This window comes from Acinonyx jubatus, chromosome C2 (assembly GCF_027475565.1).
Source record: "Acinonyx jubatus isolate Ajub_Pintada_27869175 chromosome C2, VMU_Ajub_asm_v1.0, whole genome shotgun sequence".
Lineage (NCBI taxonomy): Eukaryota > Metazoa > Chordata > Mammalia > Carnivora > Felidae > Acinonyx > Acinonyx jubatus.
This window is the reverse complement of record NC_069384.1, coordinates 7,982,196-8,005,274: the sequence shown is the minus strand read 5'-3', so window position 1 is coordinate 8,005,274 and position 23,079 is coordinate 7,982,196. Positions and strand designations below refer to the sequence as shown.

At 42.5% G+C, this 23,079-nt stretch overlaps 1 protein-coding gene across 4 annotated transcripts in view; it reads left to right on the top strand.

Moving 5' to 3' along the window:
- The window catches only part of DYRK1A (dual specificity tyrosine phosphorylation regulated kinase 1A), a 150,092-nt gene that overhangs the window by 90,020 nt on the left and 36,993 nt on the right, over positions 1 to 23,079 (top strand). For all 4 annotated transcript variants that reach the window (XM_015063163.3, XM_027041617.2, XM_027041616.2 and 1 more), the window contains one exon: positions 19,125 to 19,321. In XM_015063163.3, the coding sequence (XP_014918649.1) occupies positions 19,125 to 19,321 (197 nt within the window). The remainder of the gene's footprint in view (positions 1 to 19,124; positions 19,322 to 23,079) is intronic.

The following is a 23,079-nucleotide window of genomic DNA, read 5'->3' as shown; positions in this document are numbered from 1 at the left end:
TATGAGAAGAAGTATTTTCTGTGTTAAAAATTAACCAATCTGATTTTCAGCGTTGTGATGATACTTGGCATTATAAAATTATGTACTGTACATGTTGGGATGTAGAGCAGTTATTATTTCCCCCACATTATCCCTCAGCCCTTACATACATTGGGTTCTTAAACAGCATTTTACATAGTGTCTCGTGTTACGGGGCGTACTGTTCATGGGAGGTAAAGTTCTGTTTGGGGGGAGACGTAGGCATGGGAGCACCTCTGTAGTAGTTTTAGATGCTCGTGGAGGTCACTGGATGTAACGAATCTGAACAAAGCGAGGCAGAGAAACGTAACACCAGTTTTTGAGGTTACGGCTTCACGGTGTCAGGCGTTGATGTTGTAAACAAAGCTTTTAAGGATCATCTTTAAAAGTATTGTAATAAATAGAAATTATGAACATATCCGTAGGATTAATAGAAAACATCAACGGTTCTAATATTAAAATGTTTAAGTCATTGGCACAATGTCCCTGTGTGGTATCGTGCAGGGAGTCAAAAAGTGTGGTGTGCAAAACAACTTAAGAGGTAAGATTAGATGACTTTATTTTTACTATTTTTTTTAAAGTTTATTTTTATTTATTTTGAGAGAGAGCATGAGCAGAGAGGGGCAGAGAGACGGAGGGGAGAGAGAATCCCAAGCAGGCCCTGCACCGGCAGCATGGAGCCCAATGCGGGACTCGAACTCACGAACCATGAGACCATGACCTGAGCTGAAGTCAAGTTGGACACTCAACCGACTGAGCCACCCAGGCGCCCCAAACCTAGAGGACTTGATGGAAATCCAGTGACCACAAAATCACTGGTATTGACGGTGGAGGTAGGCTCCTGACTGCGCGGAGTTGGGTGCCTCTCCGTGTGTGTAGATAGATACGTAGTGCTCATCTCACTGGGAAGCGTGACATCTTCGTACACTCCCGACGGTGGTCTGCTCAGGCATGTCGCGTGATGCCGGAGCTGGAAGCGACTGTGGATGTGGTCATTCAGGGGCGTTCAACCTCTTTTTCTGCCCAGGCATTTAGAGCAGGTTGGGTTACTCAGTCAGAAACAGAGGCTCCCCAGGACAGTGCTCTGGAGACAGGAGAGGAGAGTGATGCATGTACTTTGGAGCCGCCCCAGATGAAGAGTGATGATACTCCCGCGGAGAGGGGCTGTTTGGACGTGGGGCATCCCACCACGGTCATGTAGCTGCTACACGGGCTGCTCCCAGGGCCAGTTTTCTTTTTCTTGGCTCTACCTTTTTCATTCTCTTTTCATGCTTTTGTACTTTTTCCGCTTTCTCTTTCTTTTTTTTTTAAGTTTATTTTCAGAGAGAGAGAGAGAGAGAGAGAGAGAGAGAGAGAGAGAGCGCGCGCGCGCGCAAGTGGGGAAGGGGCAGAGAGGGCGAGAGCATCTCAAGCGGGCCCCGTGCTGTCGGCACAGGGCCCGCTCAGACTCACAAGTCATGAGACCGTGACCTGAGCCAAAATCAGATGCGTAACCAATTGAGCCACCTGGGCGCCCCACTCTCCTTTCTCTTTTCAACAAAGTTTTTTTAACTATCACATGCCTGATAAAGTGCGAAATACTAGGAGTCAGTCTTTAAAGTTCAGATCATAATACGTTTAAGGAACTATCGTCATTCAGCTTAGTACCCTTGCCTGCCTTTCTGAGCGTCATCGCTGGTTTCCCAGTCACCTAGGCTCAAAACCTCTGAGTCATTTTTGCATCTGGCTTGTCTCCTCTCTTCCATATTTAGACGAGCACTCGGGTCCCATCACCTCTACCTCCGAGGGTCTGTTCATATGTCTCCTTCCTTTTCTATCATTACCCTCCCTCCTGAAGGCTCCCACAGTCCTGTGCTTGAACTGTTGAAATAAGTCCCTGATTGATCTCTGCTTGTGGGCTCTCCCTGTTCTAGCCCCTATTACACACCAGTTCTGTTATGATCAGCTTAAATAATAGAACAGTCACTGAGTACTTAAATGTGCCAGATACCACTTTAAACATTAGCTCTTTAATTTTCATAATAATCTTAAGGTGCAAGCACTATTATTAACTCATTCTGCAGATGGAAAAGGGATGCGCAGATTTTATTAACTTACCCAAAGTCACACAGTAGCTAGGCAGTAAGTGGCAAAATTGCATCTCGACACTCTAGAATGTGAATGGCTAGAACCAAAGCCACAACTGGAGTTGTGTCGCTCCTGGCACACCTTCCCTGGCACTCTCTTAACCTGTTTCACACAGTCTGAATTCCTTAGCTTGGCAAGAAGACTCTTGGGCCCGGCTTGCCCTTCTGTCCTTAACCTGCTCCTTTGTCTGTATTCTCCAAGCCAAAGTCGAGGCGACATTTGAACTCCCTGCAAGACAAGTGAAAGTGGATGGGGCAAAGTGATTGAGGCACTCAGGTTGGAAGTAGAGGAGGAGGGGGGTGTGCTTGAGAGAGTGTGGGGGTGCCTCCGAGGGAGGGAGTGTGTCATAAGATTAGTCTGCGAAGGGAGGTTGGCGCCCGAGTGTGGCCCGCTCCCTAGTCTTGCCTTCTCCCACGGGACATTTGCATGGGCTCTTTACAAAACTAGAGACACTAGAGAACTGGCCTTTCTGTTTTGTGAAACTTGATGTGAAGTCTACTCGTTTTCTCTAGACTCCTGTGTAATTTCCTCTCTCTTCTGCCACAGCCACCCACTGGTCCGTTTTCACTTGAATTCAAGCAGGGTGTGTTTGGGAAGGGGCACGCAGGCTGGGTGCCGCTTCCTGGCCCCTGTTTTCCTCGCCGGTTCAGTTTTTCTTCGCTCCTTTGCAGGGTTTCAGCAGTCTCACTTTTTAGGAGGGGTTTCCATGTCTCTTGAGCACTCTTCCGCTCACTCCTGGCTTCGGGCCTGGCTCAGGGTGGCGATGAGAGTGTTCTCTGGAGACGCAGTCAGTCTGGCTTTCTTAACGTGTGAACCTGGGAACTTGGGGCCCGTCTCCAGCTGCTTGACTGGAGCTTCTCTCTGTGTAAAATGCAACGAGTACCATAATGATGCCACCCCGTTTATAGAGCTTCTGGGGGTACCAAGGCATACTGGAACAGTATTTGGCACGGACTGAAAGTTCAGTGAATATTACTAACTTTACTTTCATTACATTTTAAAAATTCTGACTACTTAAGAGTATTCCAGTAAAGGGTCATGGAAACTTGTTTTATCCATACAGTTACTATTCAGGGTACTCTCAACAAAATTTGCCTGTTGGAGAGGTAAAAATGAAGTCTCCTTGTTACTTATTATTGATTGACTTTTTGACTTCCAGTTACTTTTCTCATATACTTATTATTTGTTTGTGAGAATTGCATCTTTTGTCCTTTCTGAAGGGAGGGGCATATCTCGGTGTTAATTGTATTACTAGAGAATGTATTAAGGATACTGTAGAATACTTTGGACAGTAACGGGTTCCGTACTGTTTCCATCTGGCATAGAACTCAGGTACAAGTTTTAAGCACTTTGGCACAGCAGACTTGGAAGGAGGAAAACTAACGATGAGCCCTAAAATGATGTATTTATTTGCCACATAAATATATTTTTAGTGAAGGGTTGGTTACCTTTTTTTATGTTATTAAATTTTATAACCTCTATTGAACGGTTATTAACAGTTTGCTCAATGCCTAACTTTTAAAGTGTCTTTGGTCAGATGAATATCTTGCCTTTTGGCCATTTTGTAATGGAAAATCCCGTAAATATACAGTGTTTTAATTGGAATCACAAAGCCAAATGATTGCCTCATCGGGTAATTTTAAGTATTATGCTGCAATTCAATATAGGTACCCAAGTACTTAACTAGATTTAAAAATATCTTGTATGTTACAGCTGTTTAGCCAGAACTAAAAAAGAGTGAGGGGTGTGTGTATGGTTCTCTTTTCTGCTTGGGATAGGAGAAAGGAAAGTTTTTTTTTTAATGTGTTGGGTTGAGTTTTTGTGGTTTGGGTCGCCCCCCCGCCCCCCCCCCCCCCCCCCCCCCCGGCTGCTGTTGCTGTGCCTGCTTGTGGTATAAAGATCAGGGAACGTTTGAGGCAGCTTTCTTTCCAAAGAAACCTTCTGTGCCTGAAACTTAGTAGCATCTTCAGACATTTCTTAAAATGCCGTGGTTGTGGCATAGTCGAAGGTGATGGGCGGCCTGTGGTAGGTGACGTTCCTGCCTATTTCTATCCGCCTCTTTCCGTATTTGGGCACAGCAGCTCCTCCTCGAGGGCAAGGCAGCTAAGCAGGCTGTGTTCAGCTTTTTAATGGCTTCATACTATTTCAGCTTTTAGATGCATTGTAATATATAGTTTCTCTTCTTTCTGTACTTCCAGGTTTTTGGAAGGCAGCTTTAGTGTGCCTTACGTAGGCCTTGACAAAGTTATGGTCAGGAGATCTGAAGAAAACTGGAACAGGGTGGGAGAGGGCCCATCTCTGGGTAATTCAAGTTTTATATGCATGTGTGTGCACGTGGGTGTATACATAACATTCTAACATTTTTCTAGATAAATAGCATTTTACTGTGTTTTTGTATAGTTTTTTTTGAAAAAAAGAAACAGATTTTAACCACCGTTCTTTAAAGTGCCTCTTTTAAGCTCTCAACAGACTGCTGAGCAGCCTTTTCTTTCTCTGGCAACAGTCTGTAACATTTCACATCCATGGCATCGTACAAGGGAAGGCCTCTGTGCTTTGGATTTACGTGATTGGACTAGATGACGAATTCTATTTCATGTATGAGGAAAGGGACCTGTTTGTTGCCATGCTGCACTTGATGCTTGTGCTAAGGCAGGCGAGCGGAGGGCTTAAATTCTAGTCCAGTGTATGTCAGGATCGCAAGATGAATGTTCCGGATGGATTCCTCATTTTTTTCTGTGTTCTAAATGAATGTGCTATTTGCATGCTATAGAGGAATCTGTAGGGATGTAGAAAGCAGGGCCCGGGACCAGAAGGTTTGACAAAAGTGATTATGAACAGCTTGGAACCTGCACTTACCTGTCTGGATTGTTCCAGTGTTCCCCCTTAGCTGTCCCACAGATGACTGACCTGGGAGAAGTGAGGGAAAACCCTTTCTTCTGACTGCAAGTAGGGAGTGGCCTTCGTCGAATGCACTTGTCATGCTGTTGCCAGTCTGGCTGCCCTTTTGCTGTTTGGCGTGCCGGTGACCGCTGCGATAACCTGGCGCAGGTGACTGGAGTCGCCAAACCACAAGTAAGGGTCCCTGAGCTGGTGGGGCCTGTGTGAGAGACCGCTCTGAGACTGAGACCGATCGTGCTGAGCTGGGGAGGGTCCCTGGTGTCATTCCTCTCACTGGAAGCCACGCCAGAATCTCAGGGTCAGCCGCACCATGTGGTCAGAGCCATAGTTTCTCAGCTTGCTTGGAAGAATTCGTTCTTTGAATATGACTAATAAATTTGTCGATTCGAATGACATCATCTTTGTAAAACACTAGGAGTGTTTATGGAAGTTGAACTTCCTGAAGGCCCGAGTGGCTGCGGTGAGAGGGTGCCTCCTCCCCTTAAAGAAGAGGCTGGCTTTTGGACCTGCCGTCTAGTCGGGGCCTCGGTCACCTGCCCATTTTCTCTGATGTTCGTCTGGATGCTTGGTGGAGCTAGTGTCACAGCTTGTGTAGATCTTCTAGATCTTTTATTTATTTGTTTGTTTATTTTTTTTTAACATTTATTTATTTTTGAGAGACAGAAACAGAGTGTGAGCAGGGGTGGGGCAGAGAAAGAGGGGGACACGGGATCTGAAACAGGCTCCAGGCTTGGAGCTGTCAGCACAGAGCCTGACATGGGGCTTGAACTCATGAACTGCAAGATCATGACCTGAGCTGAAGTCAGACAATTAACCAACTGAGCCACCCAGGTGCCCTGATCTTCTAGATCTTCTCAACAGTGGTTGTGGATGTTTTTCTTAGCGGCTTGGTCTCAGGTTAGCCTGATTGGTTACCCGTCGAATTAATGATATTTTTATTATTTTATTTTATTTTATTTTATTTTATTTTATTTTATTTTATTTTATTTTTTTATTTTTTTATTTTATACATATATTTTTTAAATGTTTATTTTTGAGGGAGAGAGAGAGACAGAGCATGAGCAGGGGAGGGGCAGAGAGAGAGGGAGACACAGAATCGGAAACAGGCTGCAGGCTCCGAGCTGTCAGCACAGAGCCAGACGTGGGTCTGGAACCCACGAACTGTGAGATCGTGACCGGAGCCAAAGTCAGACACTCAACCAGCTGAGCCACCCAGGCGCCCCTGATGATGTTATTTTAATCCTTGGCTGGAAAGAAACTCCCGTAATTCAGCTCTTGTATATGTGACCAACACACGGGTTTGGTGTGATGGCACTGATATTTCCTGAAAAGGCTGCCTCAGCGGGTCCTGGCTCATTAGCTCTTCCCTTGTGCTGTTACCTGGATTCTGCTAGTCCAGGAGGCATCTTTTTCTGCCCCTCTGCAAGGCTGTCCAGTGAAACATCTAAAATTAAACTTCGGTTAGAAACAAATTCACTTTCTATGTTCTCCCAAAGGATTGGGGTGTGTGTGTGGGGGGGTAGTTACAGTATTTGTAAATTTAAGACAATTATAAGGCAGCAAGGATCATGTGACTGCAGTCATGAAGATAAACTTTTTTACGGCATTTGCCTCAACAGCATGTTTGTGAACACTTTGTACAAGCGACCGATACTACTTCAGTTGTCGTGTTGAATACATTCTTTCACATATGTTTTTTCTGGTAAAGTATCTGTTTTCAGTTTTCCAAAAGTTTCGTCACAGTTATTTAAAATCATGTATCAGGTAGTCGTACCTAAAATTCTGCAACTTCTATGTTTAATATATTGCAGCGTATTAATAACCTTCCATCTTGTTCTGGGATTTCTAAATTTTCTAGTGGCAGATTCACTTTACAAACGGCGGGTGCACATTTATGTTTATGACTGTCTGTGCTCTTTATGTTCAACTGCTCATTTAGTCACTTGGGCAGCACTTCCTTCTGGAGCTTCTTCTGTGTGCTGAGCACTGTTGTAAGTCCCGGGGATTCAGCAGTGAACAAAGCTGGACGAAGGGGGACGTCCTGGTGGGGTTTACGTCTCAGTCCCGTTGCACTAGGAGGTAGACCTTGGGCTTCCGATCACACCACCGGCCACCAACCAGCCACCAGGTTGAGTTACACAGTCACAGATCTTTATTTTCTCCAAGAGGTTGGACTTGATTTCTTAAGAGGTTAATCTCACCTGTTAAGTTTATGTCTAGAGACACTGTATCTTTGTCTACCTGTTTTTTGTTTCAAGGCCCCTCCCCCACCTTATTTCTAGAAATTAAAGGATCAAAGGTTACTTAACACCTTGTTTCTGACAAAGTGGGGAAAACTTTTATTTAAATAGGCTGATTACTGATGAAACATGTTTATATTCTGGGTACTGTAAGAAAAAAAATATTGCTTTCTCTACCTGGAATTTTCATGATTATTGATAACCCATAAAATACCAGGAGGTATTATCTGCTTCTTTATTTTTACCACTTAAAAATGTTTTATAATTTTAGAATATTGGGGGCCATATAAATATAAACATATTACATGTTATACCTTGTATGGTGTAATAATTTACGGAATCCAGCAGCTATATTTTGGGTGGCTGTTTTCATCTTTTTTGTGTGTGTTCCAGATGCTATTCCTAAAAATAAGTTCTTGACTTCTTATTTCTGCTGCAAGAATGTAATTTGCCTTCGGTAATTGAAAGGGTTAAGACCCGTTTAGTGTAGAGTTAAGTAAGATTTTTGTGTGTTCCAGTTGTCTGTTTGTCCATCTGGTCCGTCTTAGTGGTTGCTTGCGAGCTTAGCATGTGCACCCTTAACTTACACGGTGGTGTATTTGCCTTTGATCTGTCCTATACCTGGTGCTGTGATTGTCATCTGCATGACTTTTGTAAATGATGTAAACTCTACAGTTTGTTGTTATTTTTGCTGTAAACAGTGAGTTCTCTCTTAACACTACCGACAAGAAATATCTTTACTATTTGTCTACGTATCTGCCGTTTCTGTTGGTCTTGATTCCTTAGTGTGGATCTCCGTTTCTGTCTGGTGTCATTTTCCTTCTGTGAACTGTGGACATTTTTGGAGTGCCAAGTCTGCTACTGAAGACTTTTTTTATTTTCATTTGTCTGTGGAAGAGTTTTGCCCGCCTTTTGAAGGCTTGTTTTGGTGGATACAGAATTGTAGGTTAAAGGTTTTTTTCTTTTATCATTTTAATTAAAAAAATTTTTTTACTGTATATTTATTTCTGAGAGAGAGAGAGAGAGATTGATCGAGATCGTGAACTGGGAAGGGGCAGAGAGAGAGAGGGAGAGGGAGAAGGAGAGGGAGACACAGAATTGGAAGCAGGCTCCAGGCTCTGAGCTGTGAGCACAGGGCCCTGTGCAGGGCTCGAACTCAATAACGGTGAGATCATGACCTGACCCGAAGTCCAGCGCTTAAGTGACTGAGCCACCCAGGCGCCCCTTCTTTTATCATTTTAAGATGTTGCTTTGTTTTTTTTTTTTTTCTGGTGTGCATGGTTTCTGATGAGAAGTCAGTGGTTCTGTATGTGAATGTGTATTTTCCCCCCATTCTGACTGCTTTTATGGTTTTTTCTTCATCAGTGCTTTTAACAATTGAGTGCCTTTGTGTGGGTGTGTGCACATGCATTTTTTTTTTTTTTTTTTTTTTTTTTTAAGAGAGAGGGTGCTCACACGTGAGCAGGGTGAGGGGCAGAGAGAGAGACAGAGACAGAGACTCCCAAGCAGGCTCCGTGCTCAGTGCAGAACCTGACCCAGGGCTTGATCCCACGACTCTGGGGTCATGACTTGAGCCGAAATCAAGAGTCAGGCACTCAACTGACTGAGCCACTCAGATGCTCCTGTGTATTTTTATACTGCTTGGGTTGATTGGTTTTGGATCTGTGGGTTGATACTTTTCATTGAATTTGGGAAAATTTTCAACTGTTATTTCTTCATAAATTTTCATTCCCCAATTTTTCTCTCCTTTTCTTTTAATACTTCCTCTAGATAGGAATGTTTGCTTGATTTTGTTGTGAAGGTTTTAGATGCTTGTCTCATTTATTATTATTTTTTTACATTGTATTTTGTACTTGTTTTCAGTTAGGTTAATTTCTGTTGCATCGTTTTTACATTCACTGATCTTCTGCAGTGTTTAATCTGCTGTTTGATCCATCCAGTGAATTTTTCACAGTTTTTCATTCTGTAAGTAATCTGTGCACCCAGCGTAGGGCTTGAACTCATGACATTGAGATCAAAAGTTGCACATTCTACCAACTGAGCCAACCAGGCATCCCCATTTCAATTATTATTTCTAGAATTACCATTTGATTCCTTTTTATAGTTTTCTCTTTATTCAGTTTTGCTGTTTGGGGGCACTTGGCTGGCTCAGAGGAGTGTGCAGCTATTGATCTCTGGGTCGTGAGTTGGAGCCCCGTCTTGGGTGTAGAGATTGTTTAAATAAATAAACTTAGAAGATTTTGCTGTTTTTTCTTATTTTGTCTACATTTTCCTTCTATTTTGAAGCCTTTGTATGCCTGTTTTTTCCTCTGCCAATTTCATTATTTCTGTCATTTCTGGATCTATAGGTGGATTTGTTTTCCTCCTGAAGCAGGCCTCCTTTTTCTGCTTCTTTGTGTGCCTAGTGATTTTAATTTTTTTAAGTAGGTTCCATGCCCAACATGGGGTTTGAACTCACAATTCAGATTAAGAGTCGCATGCTCTACTGACTGAGCCAGCCAGACGCCCTCTATCTAGTGATTTTTGATTGGATACAGGCATTAGAAATACTAGGTAGTTGAGCTTCTGGGTTTTGTTGTCCTTTGAAAGGTGTTGAATTTTGCCCTGGCAGGCTGCACACTGTCTTGATTCTTGAAGGTATGTTTCAGTGTCTGTTGGGACAGGCAGAAGGCAGCCAGGATGGCTCTACTGCTGAAGCTTGGATGTTTTTTGTGGGGCAAGTCTGCTTTAAATGTCCGTGGTGTTTTTGGGTTTCTCCACCCTAGCCGATTGGAGCACTTACGTTTCCTGGTGCTGTGCGAGTTCTAATAGCTGTTCAGCTCCTAGCTCCTGGCGCATGCTTTTTGCCTCGCCTCCCGCAGGAACCTGTACCCAGCACTTGGGCAGCTTAGTATTTGGCCAAAGAATCAAGGGGATTTCTAGGTGTAGGGTAATGGAGCTCCTTCTGTGCAGAGCTCCCTCCTTTCTGTGGCCTGCCTTACCAGTTCCAGCCTGGACCTCCCATCTCCATCCTCCCCACTCAGCAAGACCCCTCTGTTGTGTTTGGGCCCCCTCTCCCCACACTGGACTGTGGAAATTGTCTCCAGATAGAAAGCCAGAGTGAGTGTGGGGCCCCCCAGGTTTGTTTCATTTTTCTCAGGGATCACAGATCTGCACGGCCTGTCGTCTTGGGTCTGAAAACAGTGCTTTTGTGCAGCTGCCCAGTTTTGCTCATGGTGCGTGAGGTAGGTCAGTTACGAGGCATTGATGTGATAGGCTTTTAAAAGTACGTGTTTTTATCCCTATCCCACAGTTATTCTTCACAATTGAATTAAAGTTTCAGACTGAAAAATTTCAACATTTATTTGGATCTTACATGAGCAAATTTGTCGTGTTTGTAGACAACTGAATATGCTATTTTGGCTTGTAGGTTAAAGCAGGTGTGTGTGTGTGTGTGTGTGTGTACACGTTATGTATGTACACTCATTTTGTCATGACATATACTGTCCACTAACTAGAAGGGAATAAAAAATCTATTTTTCCTTATCATTAGATAATTTACGGAGCCCTAATGTAGTTTGACAGTATCTTATTTTCATAGTTTTACTTTAATATGTATTTCTTTAACACCCGTGGAGCCATGCAGTGTGCTATGTGCTCGGGATATAAAAACGAGTAAGGGAAATTGTCGAGCAACAGCTCTAGCCTGTGCGGTGATTAGACTATTCTTTATTTCTGACTCATGAGCCCCTCATTTTAAAAATACTTCTTCCATCCTTACTCCCTTCAGCTCTCTCCCTTCTCAACCATTTCTTCATATTCTAAATATTCCTGATAGATTCAGTTCATTATTTCACTGAACAAATATTTGTTGAATGCAGGCCACGTGGCAGGCACTGTTCTTGGTACTGATGATACCTTGATGAATAAAACTTTTTTCATGGACTCCTATCCAGTTACCCTCTTTATCACAGACCTGTGTTTGTAGCCATCATTTAAGTGCAGTCAGCTATTCCTTTAACATTCTTCTCCTTTGTTATGGGTGTGCCTTGTTGCAAGTGATCTTGGCACATTTTCCTACATAATCTTGGTTGCCCTCCCCTCCTTTCTCAGGGGAGTCTGTCTCAGAAGCTTGGCCTCCTAAGAGTTTCCACATTTTGTGGATGTTATAGTTTTAATTAGCTTGGATTATTTTCGTTTATTTTTGGTCTTTAATACCGTACTTTCTCTTTAAAATCAAATGTGGTTTAAGATGTCACAAGGATGGTCCCCTATCAACGTATTAACAACAAAAGAAATTCAAGCTAGCTACAGGTGGAGCTACTTGTGGGTCTCACATCCGAGATAAATAAATGGCTTTTTTCTTTGCCGAGGGTCTTCTCCTAGGCTTTTCTCTTTGATGTGTGCTCTCTGTGTTCGGCTGCCTGTTTGAGTCTCGCCATCTCCCAGTCTCTCAGATCTGTTCATGGAATGCTTCTCTGAAGAATCACCGCTAATTTCTATAGTGTTATGGTCCCTGGTTTAGGTGTTTGCTGAAACATCGTAACTGGAATGGAATGAGAAAGCTACTGCTAGTTGTTCTTCCTTTTTCTCCTCCCTCCCTCCCTCCCTTCCTTCCTTCCTGTAAACTACCAACAAAATTTTTATGAAAATTGAAAAACATACTTATGGTAAAAAAGCTCCATATAGTTCAGAAGGATATAAAAATGCGCACAGGACCCCACTTGCATACTTTTTCCAGCTTCCATACTTTTATACTATTTGGCAGCAATTTAAAATACTATTTTGGTACTGAACTCCAAATAATGATTATGAAGATAATTTTGAATTAAATATTATAAGACTTGATACTACAGCATGTATTTTGACACATTCTTGAGCCTAAAATATTAAAGCTAATTTTTAGTTTAGTTGGACAAGGATTACATATAGTATGGTATAGACAGATGTCACGTTAAACCATATTAAATGGCTGTTTTGTAGGCCAGAGGAGGTCTAAGATTAGCAGTTTCCTACGGGTCAGCCTAACACTTTATTAACATCATAGGATGAACTGAGTCCTTGTTCTTTTTAACATTTGACTTGAAAGGGAAGATGCAGGGGCGCCTGGGGGGCTCAGTCAGTTGAGCATCTGACTTCGGCTCAGGTCATGATCTCACAGCTCAGCTCGTGAGTTCAAGCCCCGCGTCGAGCTCTGTGCTGACAGCTCAGAGACTGGAGCCTGCTTTGGATTCTGACTCCTCTCTGTCCCTCCCCTGCTCATGCTAGTGCGTCCTGTCTCTCTCTTCTCTTTCTCCTTCAAAAATAAACATAAAAGAAAAGAAAGGGAAGAGGGAAACTTTGGAAAGACTAAAAACCGTGGCGATGGGCCTGATTATAAAATCAGGTAAAGAAGGAATTCTCGTATTAGTTTGTCTTCCTGAATGGAATCTTGTCATAGGAGAAGAATGGATGAATGAATGAATGGATAACTTAAATACTTGTGGCAGGAAATGAAACTTGAGTATCTTTCTGCATTGCACGCATAACAGTTGAACTCAGAAAGGAGACAGTGAGCATGTGGCAAACACACCTATATACAGACCATAGTTACGAGGCCCCATCACTGGGACTGTTAGTAGTTGTGATAGATGGTATAGTAAGTAGCTAAAAAAAAAAAGTACTACAAGTGAAAAACATAAAGTGATTTCTTGTTAGTCCATGTTTTGATTACCTACAGCAAAATTTAAAAAGAACATTGGATTCTTTGTCACCTAACATACCACCCTTACGTACAGGAGTGTGTATTAGTGTTTTAATAATAATAAAAAGCCCCAAATAATTAACCAGGAAGGCAAATCTCTTGGGGGGGGGGGGAAACCAGCCCTATGGTGTATTGTATAGTCACAATTCTAGCTGAGGTTTGGGTTATGTGCCACTTGGATTAGTTGGAAATAGCTTTCTTTCATTAAGTTAAGCAATTGTTTTTTAGATGATGTTTGGAGCCGCTTTGGCATCGTCTGGTGGCCTGTTAGAAATGTAGACCTTCAGGCCCTACCCTAGATGTACTGAATCAGAACCTGCATTTTTAACAAGATTCAGAGGCGATTTGTAAGCACATTAATGTTTGTGAAGTACTGTTCTAGATCATGGGTGGCATTGTCACCTCCAAACAGTGTCACGTTAATCTCTCGGTGCTTGGTGAATTTAATGCACGCAGTTAATCCGCTAATTGATGGGATCTAGATTGAGAAAATGAAACAGATATTTTGGGAGGATAGTTACAATAATCAAGCAGCAGCTGTCAGTTTCTTTGTATTTCTTTCATAGCTATCTGGATGTCACAGAATTGTCCATCCCTTCCTCAAAGCGTATCCTTGAGTCTGATTGTACTCATGCTGGATGATTTGTTGATATTTCGTGATTGTATGTGTGTGTGTACATGCCCGAGGCAACAACAGTATACAAATTAAAGGAGTAATGAGAGTTTGATGAGTCAAGGATGGTAATCTATACTGTAATATATAAAATAACTGAAAAGTGGGGGCTCTGGGTGGCTCAGTCTGTTAGGTATCCGACGTCAGCTCAGGTCGTGATCTCAAGGTTCATAGGTTCTAGCCCCGCATCGGGCTGTCTGCTGTCAGCACAGAGCCTGCTTCGGATCTTCTGTCCCCCGCCCCTCCCTCAGCCCCACACAGGTGCTCGTTCTCTCTCAAAAATAAACATTAAAAAAAAAAAAAGATCTCTAAAAAGTAATAAAATAATTTGTGTGTCTGGGAGGTATAAAAATCTCAGTCCAGCAGAAGGTAGGAAAGGAACATGAAATAGTTGGAGTAGATAGAAGGGTTATAAGTGTACATACATAAATGAAACCCAGGTACATACTGTTTGCAAGAGACAAACCTAAAATGTAAGGGAATGGAAAGTTGGCAGCGAAAAGTGGACAAAAGGCATACCACACAAAGAATGAGAAAGTGTGGTGTGGCCATATTAAAAAAGGGAAGCATTATTGGAAATAAAGAAGGGCTGTTTATGATGATAAAAGGTTTTTATTTAAGTTTATCTATTTATTTTGAGAGAGAGAGTACAAGTAGGGGAAGGGCGGAGAGAGGGGGAGAGAGAATCCCAGGCAGGTTCTGCGCCCTGTCAGCGTAGAACCCCACATGGGGCTCGAACCCATGAACCGTGAGATTATGACCTGAGCTGAAGTCTAGAGTCAGACGGTTCCTGACCGAGCCACCCAAATGCCCCAGGATATTTTTAATACACCTCTCTTGCTAACTGATAGAACAAGACGAGAGCAGAAATAGAAAACCCACATACGAGAGGATACTTAATAAAATTAGCAAACTCAAAAGATAGGAGATGGCCTCATTAGCCAGTCCTGAGTTGAAGGAGATAGCACTAGATTTACACCTACATTGATAGAAAAGCTTAGAGGCTGTAATGAAACTTGATGCCAGTGCATATGAAATGTAGACGAAGGAGCCATACTCTTAGAAAAATACAGTTTACCAGACATACCAGGAAATACAAAATTTGAATAGTCCTCTTAAAGAAATACAACTTTCAAGTAATTATTAGCTTTTAAACTACCCACAAAGGAAATTCCAAGTCAAGATGGTTTCATCAGTGAGTCCATCACAAAAGGATGATTATGACCAAATTGTGTTCCAGGAAATGCATAGTCGGTTTAACATTCAAAAATCAATCTGTATATTTTACCACATTAACAGGGGATCAGAAAACTCATGTCATTTCAATGGATGCAGAAGAAGCATTTAATAAAATTTAGCATCCATTTGTGAGGGAAAGGTTTTAGCAAACTATGATTAGAAAGGAACTTGATTCATTTGTTAATGGTCATCAAGGAAAAACAAAACCTACATCAACCGCAGTACTAGAGATACGTTGAAAGCTTACTTTCTGAGATTGGGAATAAGACAGGAAAGTAAGTACCTGTGTCCCTCTCTGAGCACTGCCGGGTTCGAGGGACAGTGGCAAGAAGAATGAGGTGGGGGGAAGAATAAGGAATGGGAAGGCAAAACTACCGTTCAAACGTCCAGAAGTGCTAGTGGCTATGGCAGCCTGTTACACGATGCCGATCAATTCATCATGGCCAGAAATTCTGTCGAGCAGCACTGTTGAAGAGAGACGGTGTGCCGTTTCAACCACAATGCCAACATAGGTTTATTTGTTTTGTGATTTTGGGGAGCTAATTCTAAACCATATACGGACATGGAGAGGACTACGAATAACCCAAACCATTGTTGAGGAAGTACAGAATTCTCTACTGGATATTAAAACTTGTAAAGCTGGTTCTGGCACAAGGTTGAAAGAAATCTAGGTAGGTCTGTATCCAGTAGAATAGCGTAGAGAATCCAAAACCAGATCCAAGCATGCACGGGCATGTGATTTATGATACACATGCCTTGCAGAGCAGCAGGGAAAGTTTGTCTTTGTAATAATTGGTCCTGAGTCAGTTGAATGTCCATTATGGGGGAGGGGGGGATGCAGCCGAATTCCTGTGGTACACATGCACAGAAATCAAATCCAAGAGCACTGCCCATCTAGATGTGAATGGTGAAAACTCACCTGCTAGAAGATAACAGCATTTCTTGATGACTTGGATATAAGGGAACATTTCTTAAATGGACACCAAAAATACGAATTCTAAAGCAAAAGTTGATAAAATTAGTAGATTGTACTCATCAAAAAAACACCCTTAAGAGAGTGACCATGCAGACCACTTATAACCGACAAAGGGCTCGTACCTAATATGTGTTAAAAATAGGATGTTTTAAATTTTAGAAATGTATCAGGAATAGTCTTTCTTGATAGAAAAATGGAAAAGCAACCTAAGTGGATCTTTAAGCGGCCTTAAATAGATGAAAAGCTGCTCGTAGCCACCAGGAAATTTGTACACGCTCATGTGTTGGTGGAGAGCCACCACATACCTCCAGCAGTGGCTGAGATTAGGAAGACTGAGGGTTCCAGCTGTCAGTGAAGGAACAGAGCAGAAGGGGCTTTCATAAACTTCCAGGGGAGAAACGGAGCAATTAAAAACACTACAGAAATTAGAAACTACAGCAATTAGAAGAGCAACAGAACAGCATCTCTGTATGTGCCAAAAGACCCTTAACAAGACTCGTCCTAATGACGTGGTTCATAATAGCTCTGAACTGGAAATAATCCAAGTGTCGGTCGGAAGTAGGACAGATGGGTTACCACGAAGTAACGATCGTGACCAGACTGCAGCTTATAGGCACAACATGAAGTGAACAAACCCACTTATATAAAGTTATAACTAATCTGGGTTTGGAGGTCAAGATAGCAACTTTGGGGTAGAGAGAATTGGGTATTGATTGAGAGGGGTCAGAGAGTGATGTGGGGGGTTTCTGGGATGATGCCCATGTTTCTCCCCTCTCCCCTTTAACAAGTTCAATTGATAATTATTTAAGCTCTATACTAATGATTTTTATCCTTTTTTTTGCTATATTGCAATAAGTGAGTTTAAACCTAGTATATAATGACACTGGTAGTAGAAGCAGAAGCTAGTATTTTGTAAAGTACCAAGATCCATTATTTGTGCTTTCTTGTGTCTTATTTTTTGAAAACTTCATAATAAACCTAAGGGAATAGGGTTAGTGTAGTAATATCTCTGTTTCATAGATAGGGAAGTTAAGACCTAGAGTGGTTAAGTAACTTGCCTTTCAGTGCCTTAGTGTTTTTACTGTTTATAAGAGCTATTTATATATCAAAGAACTTAATCCTATTTATATATATTTAAATTTATTTATATTCCTTCCCAGTTTGTTTGGTTTTTGTATTTTTGTCATGTAGATGTAAAGCCTCCTTTTCCCCCCATTATTTGACATTTAGGTTTCCGTGTTTTTTTGTTTTTTTTTTTAAATGGTTGCGGACAATACCAGGATAAACATTCTTCCGTGTCTTTGTGCACGTCATCGATTATATCCTTAGGCTAAATTCCCAGTTTTGTTTTGTTTTTTAGCTGAACAGAGTTGTTCCATGTATCTGGATGGACTGTATTTTTTTAGTATGAGTAATGAAATGTTTAGAAAATCACCCCATCTATCATGATAGTGGCATTGTCCTTTCACTTATTCAGTAACTATTTATTGATCATGCCCTGTGGGTCAGTTAAGGACCTCAGGCTGTAACGGAGGGGACAGAAGCTAAGGTCTAAGAGCCGTGCCAAGGCAGGTTATGTTCCAGTTTCAGTAATGGGGAGAGGACTCGAGGTTTGCTGCTTCGAAGAGTCACTCTAGCATTTTACTGAAGGGATCCAGAGCTGCAAATGGGCAGAATAAAGACAAAAAAGAGCTCGTGGGGATCTGTTGTAGTCCTCTGAGTGAGACAGGGGTTCATGGAGATGAAGAGAGGGGCTGTATTTGAATGTTCTATGGGAGGTGGAGGCAGCCAGATTGGGCAGCTGTTTGCCCGAGGCTGGTCTCTGGGGGCAGAGAACTCTGACTGCAGGAGCTCTGGTTCCGGGTGACTGGGTGGAAGGCGGTGCCGTGTGCTCTGGTGGAGCAGAGAAGTGGCACTTGTGTTTGGAGGGCGCCGAGCTTTGCTCTCTCCAGTTTGGGGAGTCTAGGCGACCGTCAAGGAAGAGGCTGTTCGCCCCGCCAAACGGGTGCTGTTCCCACCAGCCATTACTGCACGACACAGGGCAGCATCGTGGCCGGTGTGGGCCATTCATGAGCCGCCAGAGCTGTTCTGAGTATTTTACACACCGTCCCCACAGCCTTTGCACGTTTGCCGAAATGAGGTGTGCAAGGCCACGTGGTCGAGGAGTGTGGAGCTCAGGTTCCAAAGTGCAGCAGCCTGGCCGAGCGTCCGGGCTCTTTACCGTGGGGCCTGCGCTGTTGTAGGTCTCAAAAACAGTACTTGAGGAAAAGTACCCAGGTGCTGAACGACATGGCCTGTCGTCTGGTTGGAGTTAGCTGGTTTGTTCAGGAAGGCCAGCACGGGAATTCTGGGCCCTCGGTTTGTTGGCCAGGGTTCGGCGCTTCACCTTTTGGCTTTCGTCTGAGATTACAAGTGTGGTTAAATTTAAGAAGAAACGTCTTCTTTTCAAGGAAGAATGAACTTTTATTCGCCAGCTACCCAATGCTTGTATGGACCAAGTGTTCATTTTCCATTTCTACCGTGAAAATCATGACTGTGATCCCAGCCTTACCTGTGGGATGATTATTGGCCGTTTGTACTCGCGGGGAGCTTGCGGGGTCTGGATCCTCTCGGGACTGTGTCGGAAGAGTTGGAGGAACCCAGCATCCTGTGTATTTGTATGCTCAGGTGTTAATGACCCGTGTCGGTGGTGAGCACGTTGAGGACAGATCTTTCACTTGGTTTGGGGGATGCTGGAATATCGATCGCGTACACCCGGTGGGTGCGAAGCGGCATCCTAGGGGCGTTCCTTTGAATTGGTTTCTGTGTCTACAGCCACAGCACCCTGAACACGCCCGATCTCGTCTGAGTTAGTTTCTCTGGAGCTGATCCACTGGAGAGGCCCTTCTCAGAAAATCAAAGATTACTTACTTAACTCAAAGTTCTCGATGGAAACCTCCTATGTGAAAATAAGTATTAAGGGTTGTTACTCCTAGTGGTTTATGAAAAGACAAGATTTTCTCTTACCACAGATTTATAGACACCTTAGTCACTGTATTTTATCCCATTGAATCTAGAACTGTTGTGTTGAGTATAGTTATTTGTTTGCAGTGTGTGGTTTTAAAAACTTTTACTATTACTGAAACTCCCAAATCCTAAGGTCCTTGTGGAGAGGACTGTCAGCTAGGTCAAAGGATGGGGACACTGGGATATAAATACATCCTTTCAACCTCACTTACTGTCTTCTCGTAGGAGGAGAGACTTCAGCATGCAAACCTTCATCTGTTCGGCTCGCACCGTCATTTTCATTCCATGCTGCTGGCCTTCAGATGGCTGGACAGATGCCCCATTCACATCAGTACAGTGACCGTCGCCAGCCAAACATAAGTGACCAACAGGTTTCTGCCTTATCTTATTCTGACCAGATTCAGCAACCTCTCACTAACCAGGTAAGTGCGTGATGTTTCAGAAGTGATTTGCTGGGAGTGTGGTAGAATGGTAAATAGGCAAAAACGGCTTGACGGTTTTCACTTTTTCGTGCCATACGCGAGATTCTGGATTGACGAGATAGGATGTCAGGAAGTTTGCGTTCAAGTTTGTCAGCTTTTTCTTTTTTCTCTCTCTTCCACTCGATTAAAAAACACTTATAAACCAACCATAGCCACATTCTCTCCTTCTGTAATAGGGAGGGGGAAAAGTTCATTTTAAAGAATGTTAAAATAAAGAAACTGAGAGCTTATTTTTATAGAAAGGTGGTTAAGGAGAAGAATATAAGTTAGAGGAAAACAGGTCAGATTCCAAACTTAAGCAGAGCGGATTTTATGCCATTATAAACAACTTCAGCGCGCAGGCATTGCAATAAATATGAAACTCCTTAAGATAGAGAAGAGAAAAATGTAATGCAAATTAACCGCACTGGTCATTTTAATATTCAGACTAGAGATTTCAGCAGTTGTTTATAAAATGGACAGTATAACAGAATAAACGCAGAAATCTCTTGGTATGCACACATATACGTGTGTGTTTTGCATATTTCCTGAATTAACTGCATTCACTACATTGATTTTTGGTTTGGGGAGAATTTTTGTACTGACTATAGTTGTGGTAAAGTTTCTTTCCCCACTTAGATGGAGGGTGTGATGACCACTGAAAAAGGCCCTTAGGAATTTGGGTTGCCCCTGTTTTTTAGGCCTTTTAATATATCAAGTGATGATCAGAACCTTGGGAAATTTCAATATATTTCTTACACTGGATTATTTATTTCTAATTCCATAGTATGTGGTTTTAATGAGCACCTGGCTTCAGTTAAGTAACATCATGATGAGGGGCCACCCTTGTATGTGTTATAAGAAGAATTTTGTCAACAGTTGAGCTGGCTTTACATTCATAAAATATATATAGCATGTGAATAACATTCATAGTTAAGACGAATTATGGCAAGACTTAAGAACTTGTTTTACGCAGTAAGTTGAGAAGTTGCGTGTTTGAGAATTGGAGCATGTGGTCCGAGTGTTCAAACTTGGCGAGTGTGTACCAGAAGACAGCTCTGTGGTACATCCAAAAAATAGTAAGAGCACAGCGATTCGTTTGCATTGTGCAGCTGACCCTTGAACAACATGGGCTTGAATTGCGCAGACCCACTTGGATGTGGATCTTTTTGATACGTGCAGCCTGGTACCGTGAATGTATGTTCTCTTCCTTAGGATTTTCTTAGTAGCGGTTTCCATTCTGTAGCTGACTTTGTTCATAGTAAGAACAGAGGGCATAATATGCAAAATATGTGTTAATTGTTTATTGGCAGAGCTTCCGGCTGACAGTAGGCTAATCAGTGACTAAATTTTTGGAGAGTCAAGAGTTACGTGTGGATTTTCAACTGCGCAGGGAGCGTGGCTAGTGTTCCTGACTCCCACGTTGTTCAGGAATCACCTGTGCTTTTAAGAAACAGAGTATGTTTGGATTCACTTTCTCACATGTTCAAAAGCAGCCTGCCAGGCACGGTGCCTGTTTTTATTGTTTTCCAGCTGAAGGGCCTGAGCTCCCACCTGTGACTTCTCCAGGTGTTGACGCCGTAGACTTGGGGGTGCAGCCCAGGTTCTTTCTTCTTAGACACGGTGCCCTTTCTGTTGTATGACACCTGGCATCTACGGAGGGCTAGAAAAAATTCTAGTCCTTTAGTTGTAGTAGGTAATTGTAGTAGGTAATTCGGTCCGCACAGCACCTGTTTTGAGATACAACTGACATCTTATTTGTGGGTTATTTTAAAGCCAGAAATAATTCACTTAATATTTCTGTTTTTTAGTTACAGAATGTTTTTAAAGGATGCATATGATGTAAAAAGACTGTCTTTTTAAATTTTTATTTATTTATTTTTTTAAATTTATTCTGAGAGAGAGAATAAGAGAAGCAGTGAGAGAGAATCCCAAGCAGGCTCTGCTGTCAGTGTCACTGTCAGTGCAGAGCCCCGTGTGGGGCTCGAACTCCTGAACCGTGAGATCACGGCCTGAGCCGAAACCAAGAGTCAGACGCTTAAGACTGAGCCCCGCCGGGCGACCCAAAAAGGCTGTCTTTTAAATAACAGTATTCAGCCAGGTATTTCTACCATAGTCCAGAAATTTCTGAACCTAATCAGGCGGACGAGAAGAGATTTTTCTTATAACTGAAGCGTAAAACACTGAAACTGTGGGCTGGTGTAGCATATGGTCTGCAAGTACTAAGACATGGGCCCGGGGTCTTGACTCACATAGTTGCAGGAGGTGGCCCTTCTGTCTGCTCCTTGAATGTATGATGGGGACCTTAGACTACACTGCTCTAAACTTACCTCTGGCTGTAAACTTGGATAATTTTATTATTTGATTTCTGTTATTTCTTGTTAACATCCTAGTTTGTTTGTTTTTAAGGCTTATTATATAAGTAAGTTGAAATGAACGAATAACTTTAACGTTTTATTTCTGGTTATGTGAGTGGTGTGTTTTATACAGGTTTTTAAACAGTTTTGTCCAAAAGGTAAATTCAGGAAGCAAGAGCAACGCAGTAAAAGCAATTGTAGAAAAGTATGCTTGGTGTTGGGATTGCTGAGTCCCTTTGTGCTGTTAGAATTTTCACATACCTTGCACAGTCCTCAGACTAGACTAAGGTATGCCCTACGTGTGCTTTTCAGCTGTTTCAGTAGCTCTCAAAACAGCAAGAAAGGCAGAATGTGGGTTTCTCGTTCTTCATTCTATATGAAACTATGAGGTAAATATAAATAAAATGGATGGAATAGGTATTATTAAGCTAGAAGACAATTTTTAAGTAACGTCCTGGAGCTTACGCTGTGTAATCTTTTCAGGAAAAAAACAGTTTGGGCTCTCAGAACTGATTTAAGCAGGAGATGCACACTATGCTTTCCTGAGCTTTGTGATCTGTGTCTTTGCCCAGAGGGGTCCAGGAGCTATGAGCCCTGGGGGTGTGGGTTTCTCCGGCTCCAGGGAAGAAGGGAGCTCGCTCCGGTCCTCTCTGTGCTCCTGGCTTTTGTGACAAGAAGCAGGAAAGGGAGAAAAAATGTCAAACGCTCAGGATTCAGCTTTGAGTCTAGCATAGATGCGTAACCGAGTGTTTGGAAAAGTCACTTCCTAATTTTGGGTTTGTGCTCTAGCAGGCAGCACGGTATCAGAACACAGAAGATTTGGCTGCCGAGCCTGAAATCGCCGTGAAAGTTAGTGGAGGGAGTGTTACTTGGTTTGTTCTTTCCACATAGTTTGAGCACCTGCTTGTACAAGGTGCCATTTGAAGCAATGAAATGCAGTCTGGTCTGAAGGCTGATTGTTTGTGGGCAGAATACCTCTGGTTTACATATACAGATGCTCCCAAAGTACTAACTTCTTTTGCAAGAAGTATATAAGAAAAGCACGGTATTTAGAATTAGCTGGGCAGTTTGGCCTCATAGACAGAGTTGGCCAACTGTGGAGGGGTTGGGGATATTTTATAAAATGCAAGCACCTAGCGCACACTCCTGTCGAGTGTGGGAAAACCATCACTTGTCGAATTTCTTGTATGTCCTGTACATTTGAAATTGTTGTCTTGATTGTGTGATTTTGGTGTTTTTGAGTGAGCATAATTGCTCCTGGAAAGATGGAGTCACTGGTTCTGTTTGTCCCATGTTTGAAACACCAGTGGAATTGTATATGGACAAGTTAAAAATTTAAAGAACCCAGTCACAGTTTTGTGT